At 39.6% G+C, this 14336-nt stretch overlaps 3 protein-coding genes across 3 annotated transcripts in view; all 3 read right to left on the bottom strand.

Moving 5' to 3' along the window:
- The window catches only part of cdh16 (cadherin 16, KSP-cadherin), a 25292-nt gene extending 20366 nt beyond the window's left edge, over nt 1-4926 (bottom strand). Inside the window, exons 1-6 of the mRNA XM_088413590.1 lie at nt 4876-4926; nt 4691-4786; nt 2754-2888; nt 2432-2561; nt 1441-1599; nt 152-348 (exon numbers count right to left, since the gene is read on the bottom strand). Coding sequence (XP_088269716.1) covers nt 152-348; nt 1441-1599; nt 2432-2561; nt 2754-2888; nt 4691-4786; nt 4876-4920 — 762 coding nt within the window. The 5' untranslated portion in view covers nt 4921-4926. The remainder of the gene's footprint in view (nt 1-151; nt 349-1440; nt 1600-2431; nt 2562-2753; nt 2889-4690; nt 4787-4875) is intronic.
- A 936-nt stretch (nt 4927-5862) lies between these two features.
- Nucleotides 5863-9788, bottom strand: rrad (Ras-related associated with diabetes). Its single transcript, XM_088414129.1, has 5 exons — nt 9702-9788; nt 9236-9613; nt 8208-8281; nt 7905-8109; nt 5863-6753 (listed from the first exon to the last, which is right to left on the bottom strand). The coding sequence occupies exons 2-5, from the start codon at nt 9594-9596 to the stop codon at nt 6476-6478; spliced, it is 918 nt and encodes a 305-aa protein (XP_088270255.1). The 5' UTR covers nt 9597-9613; nt 9702-9788; the 3' UTR covers nt 5863-6475.
- Nucleotides 9789-11896: 2108 nt separating this feature from the next.
- Nucleotides 11897-14305, bottom strand: LOC148424278 (ATP synthase F(0) complex subunit C3, mitochondrial-like). The gene is made up of 5 exons (XM_088413698.1): nt 14235-14305; nt 13867-13955; nt 13250-13321; nt 12393-12592; nt 11897-12249 (listed from the first exon to the last, which is right to left on the bottom strand). The coding sequence occupies exons 2-5, from the start codon at nt 13903-13905 to the stop codon at nt 12135-12137; spliced, it is 426 nt and encodes a 141-aa protein (XP_088269824.1). The 5' UTR covers nt 13906-13955; nt 14235-14305; the 3' UTR covers nt 11897-12134.
- Between the last annotated feature and the right edge of the window lie 31 nt (nt 14306-14336).

The raw sequence follows: 14336 nt of genomic DNA, 5'->3' as shown, positions 1-14336 counted from the left end.
TGCGTCCTATACACGGTAACATAGAAAGTGCCAACATTTTACCCTAAAATAAAGGGTGCATCCTATACTCAGGTGCGTCCTATATTTGCGGGATTACGGTAATGGAATTGTTTCCAGTATGTGCGACATTACAAAATGAGGGGTGTTTTACCTGGGAGATGGCGATGGGATAAGGACCCGGGAGGTTCTCCTGCAATCGCACGGGGTCAGGCGAGGCCCACGTATTCCCCGTCACTTCGACGGTGACAATGCCGGTGGTGAAGAAAGCGTTGGATTTCCCGGCCATGTCTTTCACCATCACTGACAGTTTATATCTGCCGCACATCTCAGGGTCCAGTGTGGAGGATCCTGTTGATAATGCATCGTGATGTATTCAGCGAACCTATTTGCAAGTACGTTCTATTCGTCTCATTCCATCCCAAAGACATATTTTTATGGTTTAGTTACGTTCGGACATTCAACTCCAGGTACTTTTCTACATCTCTTTCAATTTTCACAAGTGTTTTGTTAGACGAGTGTCTAAAAATAACTTGCACTAGATGAGCACTAAAATAATTGTTTACGTTGATTACATTGAGTGATTAGGTATTAAGGAAATCAATTAATTTAACACTAAAATACCTAAAGTAATCAATTACTCAAGTTTTTGATTACCAAGGTAAAGCAAGGTGGGCACCTCAGGTAAGTTAAGTAGATGGGCATGTAAGATTAAGGCAAGGTGAGTAAGTAGATAGGTAAAATAAAGTAAGTTGGTAGGTAAGGTAAGGAGAGATAGGTACATGGGCACGTAAGATAAGGTAAGTAGGTGGGCATGTAAGGTAAGGTAGGTAGGTAAGGTAAGGTAAGTAGGTAAGGTAAGGACGGGAAAGTAGGGTTCCTCAGAACACCGAGCTTTGATTTGACCCTCCATCAAGCTAACCTAAGCATAGTGTAACAGATATGACTTGTGTTTTGAGTTATGGATGATGTCAGACAAGTTTTGATTGGCATGCATGTCAACTGAAATACATGAAACGACATTAAAATGTCTTTAACTTTAATCTACAGTCGTACTACAGTGTCTTTTTGTTGGTGCATGTGTGGGGTTTTTTCCAGACTTGAGCCTTGCCCTCTGTTTGGGGCATGGATGAAGACTGCAGGTGTAACAAAATAAAGCCTATCTATCTATCTATCTATCTATCTATCTATCTATCTATCTATCTATCTATCTATCTATCTATCTATCTATCTATCTATCTATCTATCTATCTATCTATCCATCCATCCATCCATCCATCCATCCATCCATCCATCCATCCATCCATCCATCCATCCATCCATCCATCCATCTATCTATCTATCTTACCTCTGCTATTTTGTTTGACGTGTCATTGAAAATGAATAGGCTTAATGGTATAATATATGTACGAAAATGACACTTGGCACGCGGCAAGGACTGACCGTCCTCGGTGAGGGAAACCTCTCCGGTGACAGAGTCAATGAAGAACATCTGAGGGGAGGGGATTCGGGGTGTCTGTTCCATGAGGCGGAAACGCAGCTCGGCGTGGGCGGTGTTGCGGTCATCACGATCCAGCGCCTCCACCTGCATGAACGGGATCCCTGAGAGACATACGTGACAAGTACAATGTCAAAGGAGTTGTTTAATCTTAGGACAAATCCAATTTACACCAAGAGAAAACATCAGGCTAACCTTCGACATTCGTAAATGAATGTTGCACGATCTAATTACAAAGGATTCAAATAAATGATCCTCACACGGTGTCAAGTACGGAGGTGAAATCATTTACATGTTATCCCGATTCTCTTATTGTTTTAACTGTTGTTTCAACTCACATTATGGGATTTTCACCGTTTCAGAAAAACGTAAGTCAGGGATGCCGTAAGGCAGTGGTCCACTGTAATAGAATGCTTTAGGTACTCAAGTACTAAAGTGATTGCTTTAGCTTTTAAAGTACTGAAGTAGTCTATTACTTTAGGGGTAGTAATGAATAATTTCAGGTGCCAAAGTACTAAAAGTAATCAAATACTTTAGGGGTAGTAATTATTTATTTCAGGTGCCAAAGTACTAAAAGTAATCAAATACTTTAGGTGCTAAAGTAATTGATTACATTGGTTTACTTCAGTAATCTATGAGCCATGTCAAGAATTATTCTTAGCACCTGCTTGGGACCGCAAAAAATGGAAGATGGACCACAAATGGCCCCCGGGCCATAGCTTTGCTTAGCTCATCTCGATGACGAAGCCAAACAATGTCAATCAAGCCGCCATTCACTGTAACGAGCGCCATTCAAGTTGAAAACGCGCCCGGGGTGAATCAGACAGCAAGTACGTCATACTTAAACGAGACCTTCAAATAGCATCTGGATGTAAAGTGGCCGGAGTTCTTGTTGCCGTGACCCGGAGGATCCTCGTGGGCGGGGCTCTTTTTTACCTTTGAGAAGGCCCAGCTGCACACTGCCCCGCATGCTCTCCTGAATGAAAGCGGGCACGTTGTCGTTCTTGTCGATGACGCACACTTCAACCGTGAAGCTCTGGCGCTGCCCTGACGTTCTGAAGGACACCTTGCAAGACCCACAAACACAACCTGTGACTTTCATACTGCATGTTGTGTGACTGGCAAAACCGCAAGGTGGCCCGCAACCCTCAATCGGATTCTTAACGCATCTCCATGGAAACTGAGTGCTTTTAGAATACACAGCTGTGCTTTGAAATGAAAGCGAATCGCATATTTCTATACGTGATGACGAGATAACCTGCAGCGAGTAGGACGGCTGCTTCTCTCGGTCCAGTGGTTTGAGAGCGTAAAGAAACTGCGAGTCCACACCAAATATGCCTTCGTCATCTCCTGTTACCGCCAAGTCACTGTAGTTGCTTGGAAGACTGTGGAGCTGAGGAACATACAATGTAAGTCTGGAAAGCAATCACAAACTTGAAATTTTAAAACTTCATGTACTGTATCTACAGGGTTTATATATATATATATATATATATATATATATATATATATATATATATATATATATATATATATATACACATACACACACACACTTGGATTAATAGAATAGGGCACCACCATAAGAGTAATGCACCTGATGCATTTACATGTCACTATTCTTGTCACAAAATATGATTAAGGTTTGCTTTTGAACGTCACAGTTTGTCTTTAAGCCCTATATTTTGTCTAGTATATAAATGGAATTTCTTGTGTGAAACCTCTGGCGAATTATAACAGATTCTAACAAGCACTCTCCTGGACAGGATGTTTGTGCTAAAGTTTTGCTTTGTTTTTGTTATTAAAGAACAGAAATTAACTCTGTGCCAGAAGTTGCTTCTAGATCCTACTACATAGGATACAATGTGATACAATGTGGTGTACATTGGGACATTACTTGTTGAGAGTGCCCCCTGGTGGCGAATAAAACTCTTCTTCTTCCATCTCCTTTGTTTTCTGGGATATTGCCCCCAGTGGCAAGTAAAAAAACTGCTCATACGCCGTTATATAATATACCGAATAGAAATGAGAATAAAAGCGTGTATTCCATTTATAGAACATCAAGTGGGTTTATTATTCTCATTTAATAATAATAACAGCACTTCTTCCCGCAAAGAGTGACGGTTTGTTGACATGAGATGGCAAAGAAATGCAAGCGCGCTCCTCCAATTTCGTTGCACACAATCCAGGGGCCGTTTGAGTGACACGCATGCACGAACACGAAATGCCGCCTGCCGACCGGACCAGCTGGACTGAATGAAAAGGCGCAGTGTGAAGTCTTCAAAGCAATTGGCAGCCAGGTGATGACGCCAGCATGCGCACTAATCTTCAACCTTGAGTGCAGCGTGAGAATAAAAGAGGCAGAATACTTTAGACTTTTCCATTTGATTTGTTAGAAGGTAGGATGCTCTCACTGTTTGAGGGATGGATGGAAATATTTTATTCTTTTTTTTCTTACTTTTATTCATACTGACGAGGTCTAAATTAGTTCATTGTAGTAGTATGTGTGTATATATATATATATATATATATATATATATATATATATATATATATATATATATATATATATATATATATATATATATATATATATATATATATATATATATATGTATATATATATGTACACATATATATCCACATACTACATACACATCCATATATACATATAAATATTCATTTACACATTTATGTATATATAAATATGCTACACATGCTTGTACATACACACATGCATAGATAGAAATATATACATACATTAACGCCCATATGTACATAAATATATGCATATATACGTAAATGCATACATATATACATGTACTGCAAACATGCATACAGTATGTACAAATATATACATACAGACATATAGCTATGTAAATATATACGTACATAGACTAGACATGTTTTGTACATACATACACAGTGTAAGTATATAAATACTGTATGTATATACAGCATATATGTATACATATATTTATATATATGTTTTAAATATATATACTGTATATATACATACACACATATATCTATATACAATACACACAGTTGATAATGGTGCTTAATGTATACCCTGTTCGTATCGGTCTTAGTTCTTATCCTGCTGACACAAATTGCCGCTTTTTACAGTTTTACAAAAATAGACGCTTCTGTGTAATGGAGGCACTTTTCTCTTGTAAAAGAAAATCGCCTTACCTTGGATAAGTACCATGGGAAAATGCCATCATAGTTCTCCGGGACGCCTATTTTAACATTTGCACCCGAACAGAATGCAATTATGTTCATTGAAACCTGGAAAACAAGAACAAACATGTTTGTTTCCTTTTCTATTGCATGGGGTACAAATGATTTTTTTCAATTATATTAGTTTCGAAGCTTACTGTGATGGCAAAAATGAGTGTAGGTCCAGTTCCGCAGTCAGCCATGATTGCCTGCCTATGTAATAGCACAGTGAGTCACAATCATTTTTCAATGATGTACCCCCAGTCAAGAAGACTCTAACCACCAAAATGCATTGCCAGGAAATTGCGTCGCTGTGCATCCGTGCGAAACTTAACAAATTGCATTCATGTTTTGCGAAGGAGCCACTAAAACACAATTTAACAAGAAGTTGCTTGGTTTTCCAATCAATTTGCTCTTAATTTGAAAAGGAAAATCTCCCACATCCTGTTGCAACATAAGAATGCATTAAATTAGATTTGGCGATACCCGCAGAAAGACTTAAAATCTCATGTATCCTGTGCGATCAAATATTCGCAGGAGCACACGAGATGAAATAAAAAACCTTAGAAAGCGCTGCACCATAAGCTTCCGATTTAATAAAATTTTGGAAGTATTTTACTGGTCAATTCCGGAAGATTTCAAGCTTGTCCGTCAGAAAACCATACGAGTAAATGACAATGTGTATCCATGAGATTTGCGTCATGTTCCAATTAATTTGCTCTCAACTGGCAAAGAAAAATAAATTGAACAATTTGAATGATGCCAAGTTGAAATCCCGAGTTTTAGAGACAAACACAAGTTTTTCCACATTCATCTACGCATCTCTTACTTTCATACACTGAGATTACAATTTGAACCTTGTAGAATTTATATGTGTGTGTGTTTGGCTGAATCCTACCTTCAAATGATGAGCGTGTTCCCTGTGAGAGGTGCGAGCAGAGTTTAAAATGTCCGGAAAAAGAGTCTTGTTCTTGTACTCCTTGACTGGATTAATGGTTAACATTTTCAAATGTTTCCTTTCTGTGAAACCACAGCCGTTATAGCAGCGTTTCGCTTATCGCCCGAATGAATATTCAAGACCATGCAAAATCAGCGCACTCAATCCCACTCAAGCGAAACATCTCATCTTGGAGGAAAAACAAGAGTTTTTATGTTTTCCTTTGAAAATTTATTGAAAAAAATGTCATTATTGAAAACAAAGAAATGTCTACAAGACAAATATTGCTTGACAAACTGAATTCGGTGCTGCTGCTTCTTTGAACTCGTCTGAGGCACGAACCTGCGTACCGGCCTTCAAGTCAATCCCGCTCCAGACTACGTGTGATGTTTTATGTCCTTGAGCATAATGAGATGGATGTATGCTGCATTCAGCATCCTTCATGGCACATTTTTTTTTTCAGCATGAGTCCTTTCCAGTCAATTAGGAAAGGCATGCTCTGCAATCCATTTGGGCGAGAGAAAAAAAAAAACACCTTTTGTGGATTTCTGACTCTTGCTAATCATTGAGTGACAGCAACGTTTTAAGGCAAAGGAAATCAAATAAATATGCAAAGCATGCACGTGAACACCGTTAACATAATGACAAGTCCGTCTATTAATCAAGACTTTGCTTTTGGTGTCAAGAAATCAAAAAAAAATATTTTCTGTACAGCTCAGTCCATTTCAGGAAGTGTTCAAATAAAAAAAAAAAAAAAGAAAAACACACAGCGTTGGGTCTTCAGAGGCCAAAGAAGTCCATTTTAGCGTCCCATCTGGTTCTCAGAGAACCGTGAGGTCATGGCAGGATTTGGACTTCTGGCGAAAAGCCATTTTCTTGTTCTTGCGCGCAACCATGCGGCCCAGGAACCTTTTGGCTTTCTTGCTGATGCTCTCTCGACGCCTGCAGTTTGCCATGCGCCGGGCGTTCTCCTCCTTGCTGTCCTTCCTCAGGCGGATTTGCCTGACGATGCCCTCGAACAGGGCCTGCACGTTGTGGTGGAGCGAGGCCGACGTCTCGATGAACTTGCAGTCGAACACCACCGCGCAAGCGCTGCCCTCTGGAATAACAAAGCAAGAGGAAAACGTGACTTATTTGACAAGATAAACATTTCGTTCCCAGAAAAGAAAAGGGAGACTATTAGTAGCGGCGGCTTTGTAATTCTTCTTTTAAATGTAAACATGGAGGGAACAATGTGTCCAGATCTAACAACTTAGCACAACGAACGTCCTATAACATGCTGCCGGCGTGGTGGAAAGACCGACTTCAAAATAAACCGTAATCTTGGAAATGATACATTGACGTCAATCTTACTTTTATTTTGAAATATATCACGGCCTAATGGCGACATTGACTCGACATTGGCATCAACAATGTGTGTATGTTGTCCGGAAATCAAATTGCTAATAATGCGAACTAAGAATGCTTAGAAAAACAATAATGCAAGAGGCTAGCAACACTAGCGGCTAGCAGCATTCAACTACCCCATATCGGCTGGTCAAAGGCAGTTTAAGAAACATTCATGACTTAACTGACACGATTGCTGTTCCTACTGATAACTTATGATTTTCAAACGTACCGTTTTAGCTAGCAAACGCGCCTAATGTGGTGTTGACTTAACCTCACGAATCAAATGAGAAAATATCCGTCTCGATTAATGATGGCGCCAACAATGCCAGCAGTGGCGAGCAGCACTAGCGGCTAGCAGGAGTCAATGACCTCGTATCGACTGGTAATAGTCGTCGAGCTACTTTTAAGGGCGGTTTAATGGATGTTAATGACTTTACTGACACAATTGCTGTTCCTGCTGATCACTTTTTACGATTTTCAAATGTACAGTTTTAGCTAGCAAACACGCCTGATGTGATTTTGACTTCGTTTCAGAAAGCAAATGCTAACACGCCAAAATGCTAACAGCAGCGAGCAGCACTACAGGCTAGCAGCATTAGCGACTATGTTGTTTACTCAAGTGACACGGTTGCTGTTCCTACTGATCACTTTTTAAAAAAACAGACCTAATCAAATGCACCATTTAAATCAGCAAAAAATCTCTACTGTGTTCACTTAATTTAATTTTTAAATAGGTCACTTTAGAAGAATTTGATTTTTCATCCAAACACCTGATTATTTGATCGAACTTTCAGTAGTATTTTTAAATCCCAATTGGACCCAGTTTGTCTGCTTTGTTTGGAATTAATTTGATTGACTCACCATCAACCGACACTTCTCTGGACCTCACCAGGTCGCTCTTATTGCCCACGAGGATGATGGGAATATCTTCAGACTGCCTGGCCCTGCGCAGCTGGATCCGCAGCTCCGACGCCTTTTCGAAACTCGATTTGTCCGTCACCGAATACACAATGATGTAGGCGTCGCCCATTCTCATGCACTGCTCCTTGAGCCACTGACTGTTGTCCTTCAAAGTGCCAGAAAAAAAAAAAAAACAGTTTTCAATTTTGTGCACAGATTATGGGGACGGATAATTGGATAATTGTGAATTATCATGAAACTCACCTGCTCCCAAATGTCGTACAGAACAATAGCAGATTCTTCTTCATCAACCACAATACATCTGTCATAAGTGTTTCCTGAAAAATAGAGAAGAAAAAAAACATTTTCAGGTATTTTCTTGTGCAATGTCTCACCGATTAGCACAGATTATACAGGCCTGGCCTCGAACAAATGTTCTTTCGTTATACACTGCTGTGATGCATTTGTGACGACTGAGTGCAGCGCTGGTGAACGGCTGGATGGAAATAGCAATAATCAATATGTGTACACTCTTGCGTGCAGAAATAAGAAACCAATCAATGAGAGCAATTTGCCAGCGCCCATTCACGCAATAGTTAGAAGCATCCGTTTTCTATACCGCTTATCCGGTTATCGGATAAAATATAAAATAAAAATCTATGAGCTATTACCGCTCTGAATTGAAGCAAAAGATGAACTCGCTAAAACTTACAATTTCATTCCGCGAACTACTCTTTCTCCTATTACATTTATTCTATTTATTGAATATATTTAACATGCGCAATCCTTATTTCAGACGAAATATATTCTATAGTATACTGTAAGTGTTTTACTCGTCAAGAAAAGGCAAAAATCAGAGAAATTATGTACAAATAGAAAGGCCCTTCAATTCACACTTTCACTTTGTGTGACTGCACATTGAGTCAGGCAAGTAAACCATCGGGTGTTGTATTTGGGAAATATTACTAAATAATCAAATTTGACTGAATTTACTATTATTGTATAGCTGGTATACAACTAAAGTGTGCATATTAAATATGAACAATAAATAGACCAAATATTATAGTATAAAAAACACAGTTTCAGAGTGCAATTGTTATTTTCGGTGTATCCTTGTTTTGTTATAATTCTGAGTCTGTTTTTCCGTTTTTTTTAGCCCTTTAGCACCGAGCAAAACACTGTATAAAAAATAATTTTAAAAACTGTACGAAGGGTGAATGAGTCAGTGCGAAGGGACCTTTGGTGACACAAAGAGCGTGAGAATGAGTCATCCTCCGCATGCCATCATTTACCTGCTTCATCACAGTCGTGACCGGGGTCCTCCAGTCCGCCAAAAACGCGCGCCAGGCTGGACTTGCCCACGCCGTGCTCCCCGAGGAGAACCACCTTGTGCACCTGCGAGTCGACCTCGCTGCCGGTAGAGATGACCGAATCGGAGGAGTCGGAGGCGCAGCTCCCCCGGTGCTGCTCGTTTCGGCGCAGCAGCCTGGACAACTCGTCGCTTTGTCCGTTGGCGTGGACCGCTGCGGCGCGCAGGTCCCTGTCGTCCACCGGCATGCTTCTCCGGTGCAGGTGGCTCATGTTCATCGGGAAGGGCGTGCTGCATCTCCTCTTGTCCATGCTCCGCAATTTATCGCTCTTGTTCAAAGTCATCGCGCTTAACAGGCGACCTGTAGATATACAACGGAGCGAGTTTTAATCGCTGGAATCCGGTAGCCTTTTTCGCGCTCGAACCGAACGATGCGTCGAATCACTTACTCGGAGTAATAAATCCGAAGATGTCTGGTCCGGTAATCCAGCAGTTGTGCTTTTCTCTCAGCGGCCGCCGCTCGGTGTATTTATACAGGAGCGAATGTGACGTCACAGGGAATCGCGGCCCATGCTTATTATAGTAGTGCGTAATGGCACCATCACCGAGCGGAGGGGGCGGGGGGAGTGACTGGAAGAGCGGAGGAATTTCCCTTCCGTCAAGCCAAATGGAGCGTACGCCTACGAGGATATTTTGTGAAGGGAAAGCCCGCTAAAAGCTAGAGCAGATAAATATTTAATTTCCAGAGGTGCATTTAGAGACGCGCGAGTAGGTATCTCCTGATGATTTGCGGGCAATCCATAAAACGCAATGTGCACTCGACTCGTGCGTGCGCTCCATCAGCATGTTAATGACAACAAAAACAGGCCTTAGTAGATCTGCTCGGAACAGAACTGTGCAACATGCGTAACCGGAGGGGACAGTGACAAATCAGAACATCTGGTTCTTACAAGCATTTGACAAAGATTACTTCTGGCTTGGAGAGTCGTCCCGCAATAAAGATTTTACGAGTTCTGTCGGCCTTTACAAAATAATAATGTTCCGTTAACGGCGTAATATAGGAAAGTCCGGCATACGGAAAAAAGAGAGATGAGGGCCACTTTATTTTAACTTCATTGAAAACGGTAAAAAAAAAAAAAAGGTTCTGTTATTTTTGCACCCCCCGCTAGAAATAGAACACATTCGGCACCCATCAGTACAGGTGCATCCTTTTGTTTATAACATTAAAAGAATTGAGCTACATAAATCAACTTTCAACAAATATTAACCTTACTTTTCACAGAGTTTCTACAGGTAAGTCTGAAACAGAAAAAAATAAGTGCATCAAACTGCCTGAAATACTTTAAAAAAACATCCTTATGTAAACTAGAAAATTTTTTGACTAACTCAACCATTTAAAGCTTAAATGAATCAAATCAATACATAAATGTAAATTGATCTGGAACGTTAATACAGGAGCACCGATTCTTAACCCGGAGAAAAAACGTAGAAAAGTGCTGATTTTTTTTTTGTATATCACATGAATCATTCATGTGATTTAGATTAAAAAATAATGTTGACAGTAAATTAAAAAGTTGATAACTCCAGCACAGACAATGCCTGTGCCACTGCACCTCCTGGTGTCATAGATGTGTAATTACACTTCAGACTGCAAAAGCAAAGCTTGTTTCCCTATGGCCTCACAATCTCCAGCTAGAGCCAATTAATATCATTTGGAAATAAAAACTAGCTATGGCAAGGCAAATTCTTTTTTTTTTTTTTTTTTACATACGAGGCTGCCTCCCATCAAAGCATTGCGGGCCATGTAAAAATGTATTTTTAGTTAATGTCGCGGGCCGTTAAAATGTGGACGGTGGGCCACAAATGGCCCTCAAGCCGTAGGTTGGATTATCTGATGGATAAAGTGTCATGTACAGTGGCTGCTTTGTAATTTTAGGATCAAATAAACCTCGCTCATGTCATGTCATATATCTTGCAAAGACTGCATTATGAGCACCTCAGGATCTCGAAAGCATAACGTTTAGTGGCTGTCATTTTTTCTGCTGAAACGTACCTAAAGTTTTCGCTAGTAATATACGTCATCGTTTTTCACGTCCAACTCTGAACTTCACCACTGGGCGGTGTGAACGGTTTAATATCAAGCGTGAGCGGCTGCTGCCCTCTACTGGCAAAATAATACATTATTATTATTATTATTATTATTATTATACTATTATATATATAATAATAATATAATATAATATATAATATATATATAATATACAATTATATATATTATAATTATTATAAATATTTTATAATAATTATAAAATATTATATATAATATAATATTATATTATTATAAAATATATTATCAATTATTATTTGGTTTAGATTTACGTTTTTTTCCCCTAATCAATTTTGCTTCCATTTCATTGTTGGTAGCTTTGACAACATGAAGCATCCAAAGATATATAGCTTGAGAATAATATTTGTTTGATATGAAATACATTCATTTGTATACCCTATCATAATTCAAATCAATTCCATTTTTTAACCGCTTATACTGAAATTAATTTTTACTGATCTGCTGCAAAAAAAGGGTGAATTTCATTTCTCAACTCGTCTCAAAAAGCTCCATAAGACACCAAAACGCTCACACGAGTTCACAGATTCAATGTTTTCTTTTGTTATGAGACTTTTAACAAAAACATTTGATTAAATATACAAGATCGTTTCACGAACCATTATAAATGGTTTTCTTTGCCAACTGTTCACAATCATTACAGACAATGAGGACTAAGCACCATGATTTGAGTTCTCGTACAATTCATGGACATGCAGACTTCTCATTCTTGGGAACATTGTGACACGTCCCCCGGCTACAGATATTTTCAATTGGGTTACATGGCAAAGAGAATGAGGAACGCGACCATCAGACAGAAGAGACCCATGGCCTCGGAAAGGGCAAATCCCAGGATGGCGTAGGAGAACAACTGTTGCTTCAGAGAGGGGTTCCTGTGGAGAAAAATTGACATATTCAGATACACGTTCCCAAATAAACACAGATCCCTGACAACTATCCAATTTGCAGACTTTTTTTTTTTTTACATTTGTTAATCATGGCACAGTTCCAATAATGTTGGCAAAAGATGTTTTACCTGGCATAGCCAATGATGAGGCTCCCAAACACGGTCCCAATACCGGCTCCGGATCCAGCCACTCCTACGGTGGCAGCTCCAGCTCCGATGAACTTGGCAGCGGTGTCGATGTCGCGGCTGACCGCGCTGGTCTGAAATCCGCGCAGCGCCGCCTGCTGCTGGAAAGCAGCTACCCCTTGTGGTGGGAGGAGCGCAGCGCTCTAGGATATGATAGATATCCGGTTAGTGGAAAACAGAGATGAAGGTTCATGAAGAATTTGGGCTATATATATATTTTTTTACTCCTCTAGAGGGTGCTCTTGGATAATAGATAATGGCGAGAAAAATGAAAATTTATTACATTTCCTATGCAACGTCAAATAGAGTGAATCTAATTTTTGATAAGAAACTTTTTTTTTTTTTTAAATGTCTAAAGAAGAAAATTGGCACTACATTTGCAACTCCAGAAGTAATATTGTTTCATTTCTGTTCTGTATGTGGGAAAAGGGTGTCTTAAACTCAACAAAATAAAAGGCATACAACATTTTACCAAAGAGACCCTTGTTGGACATTATTCATCAGTAATTTGCTTCGCATTCCAATTAATTTTCTTTTAAATTGAAAAGAAAAAAGGAAGTGATCCTGTGTGATCCTTAGATTTGCTGATTCCTGTAGAAAATGTTAAAATCTCACGTATCCTCAGAGATACCTGCACCCCAAATTTAAAAACCACTGAAAAAGAGGAGTAAAAAGAACTATCCCAAGTGCTTCATGAAATTTCCTTTGTTTACTACTAGGAGAAAGTAGTGATGGTGACAAAGCACTTTATTTATATATTATTTCAACCCGACACACTTTCATTATTGGCCGCTGCTCACCTCTGCCCTCTTGGCATCTGACGCTACGGCCGCTGAAAGTGGCCTATACAGAGCCCGAGATCCTGCACGGACCTGCATAAAAGAGGTCAAAATCAAAAGGTAGAGTTTTCGTCAAATAATACTTTTCACCACCAAATAAAGTCTTCATAAACATATGGGCCGCCGGCCGGTTCTATCTTGCAAATGGGTGTAATCCAGCAGAGTTGATTTAAAGTATGAAAATGAGCTTATTTTTTTTTTAAATAAATGAAAGACTTGAAATATTTCATGATTAATAGTAACGTTAATGTTCATAATTAATAACAATATTGTGATACCATGTGTACTATTTTGGATGTGTTAAAAATGAATAATAAATCTGATGATGTTGTTTTAAAGGCAAGTAAATATATACCCTGATTTTTGCGGAATAGATTTTCTTCTACGCTGTGTGCAAGCTAAACCACATTTGACATCTCTGTAGCGAAAGGGTCATTGACAGGGCAGTACAGCTAACGAGCTTATAAAGAGAGTGTTCACAAGATCAAACAAATTGATCGGACACTTAAAAAAACTAAATAAATAAAGATCATTCACGCGTTCGCGTTGTCAATTGCATTCACTTTGTGGAGCCTCACCAGAGAGGGCGTTGAGACGAACTTAGCACAGGCATACATCACGACAGGACGTCCTCGCCGGGTCAAGCACTGGAGTTAGGATTTGAGATCTGCGGAATGACAAACGAAATCCTTCAAATCAATTACAGCGTGCACATTGCTGAGAGCGCAGGTTACTTGCAAAAAAATATGAAAAACGCTTGTGTCGAGTAGGCACACACAAGTAAGGTCAGCGTCGGGTGCAATCGAAAAGATGGCTAACAACAGCTAGTGAGTTAACCAAAAAGAAAAACGCCGCTTGCACAAAATCATTATGTAGCGTAATGGCGATCAATATGATTTTTGAATAGTCATAGTAAAAGCGGTATGACAGAGAGATTAGCCCTTACCGGTGACGAGTGGAGGTCGAACGCACGGGAGGATTGCACATGCGCAATGCCCCCTTTGAGGTTGACTTCCGGTGTTTTGTTTTCGTTTATTTGATTTACTTT

This window comes from Hippichthys cyanospilos, chromosome 4, assembly GCF_059441005.1.
Source record: "Hippichthys cyanospilos isolate Australia breed blue-spotted pipefish chromosome 4, RoL_Hcya_1.0, whole genome shotgun sequence".
NCBI lineage: Eukaryota > Metazoa > Chordata > Actinopteri > Syngnathiformes > Syngnathidae > Hippichthys > Hippichthys cyanospilos.
Note: the sequence above shows the minus strand (reverse complement) of the source record. Positions and strands in the feature narration are given on the sequence as shown.

What these genes read in the sequence shown, in the direction of transcription:
- rrad (XM_088414129.1), bottom strand. Translation starts at nt 9,596, where the DNA reads ATGACTTTGAACAAGAGCGATAAATTGCGGAGCATGGACAAGAGGAGA. An exon ending in TCACGACTGTGATGAAGCAG is followed by an intron (nt 8,282 to 9,235) that starts GTAAATGATGGC and finishes TCTATTTTTCAG; the next exon opens with GAAACACTTATGACAGATGT. An exon ending in CAGAGAAGTGTCGGTTGATG is followed by an intron (nt 6,754 to 7,904) that starts GTGAGTCAATCA and finishes TTGTTATTCCAG; the next exon opens with AGGGCAGCGCTTGCGCGGTG.
- LOC148424278 (XM_088413698.1), bottom strand. Translation starts at nt 13,905, where the DNA reads ATGTATGCCTGTGCTAAGTTCGTCTCAACGCCCTCTCTG. An exon ending in CAGATGCCAAGAGGGCAGAG is followed by an intron (nt 12,593 to 13,249) that starts GTGAGCAGCGGC and finishes ATCATATCCTAG; the next exon opens with AGCGCTGCGCTCCTCCCACC. An exon ending in CTCATCATTGGCTATGCCAG is followed by an intron (nt 12,250 to 12,392) that starts GTAAAACATCTT and finishes TTTTCTCCACAG; the next exon opens with GAACCCCTCTCTGAAGCAAC.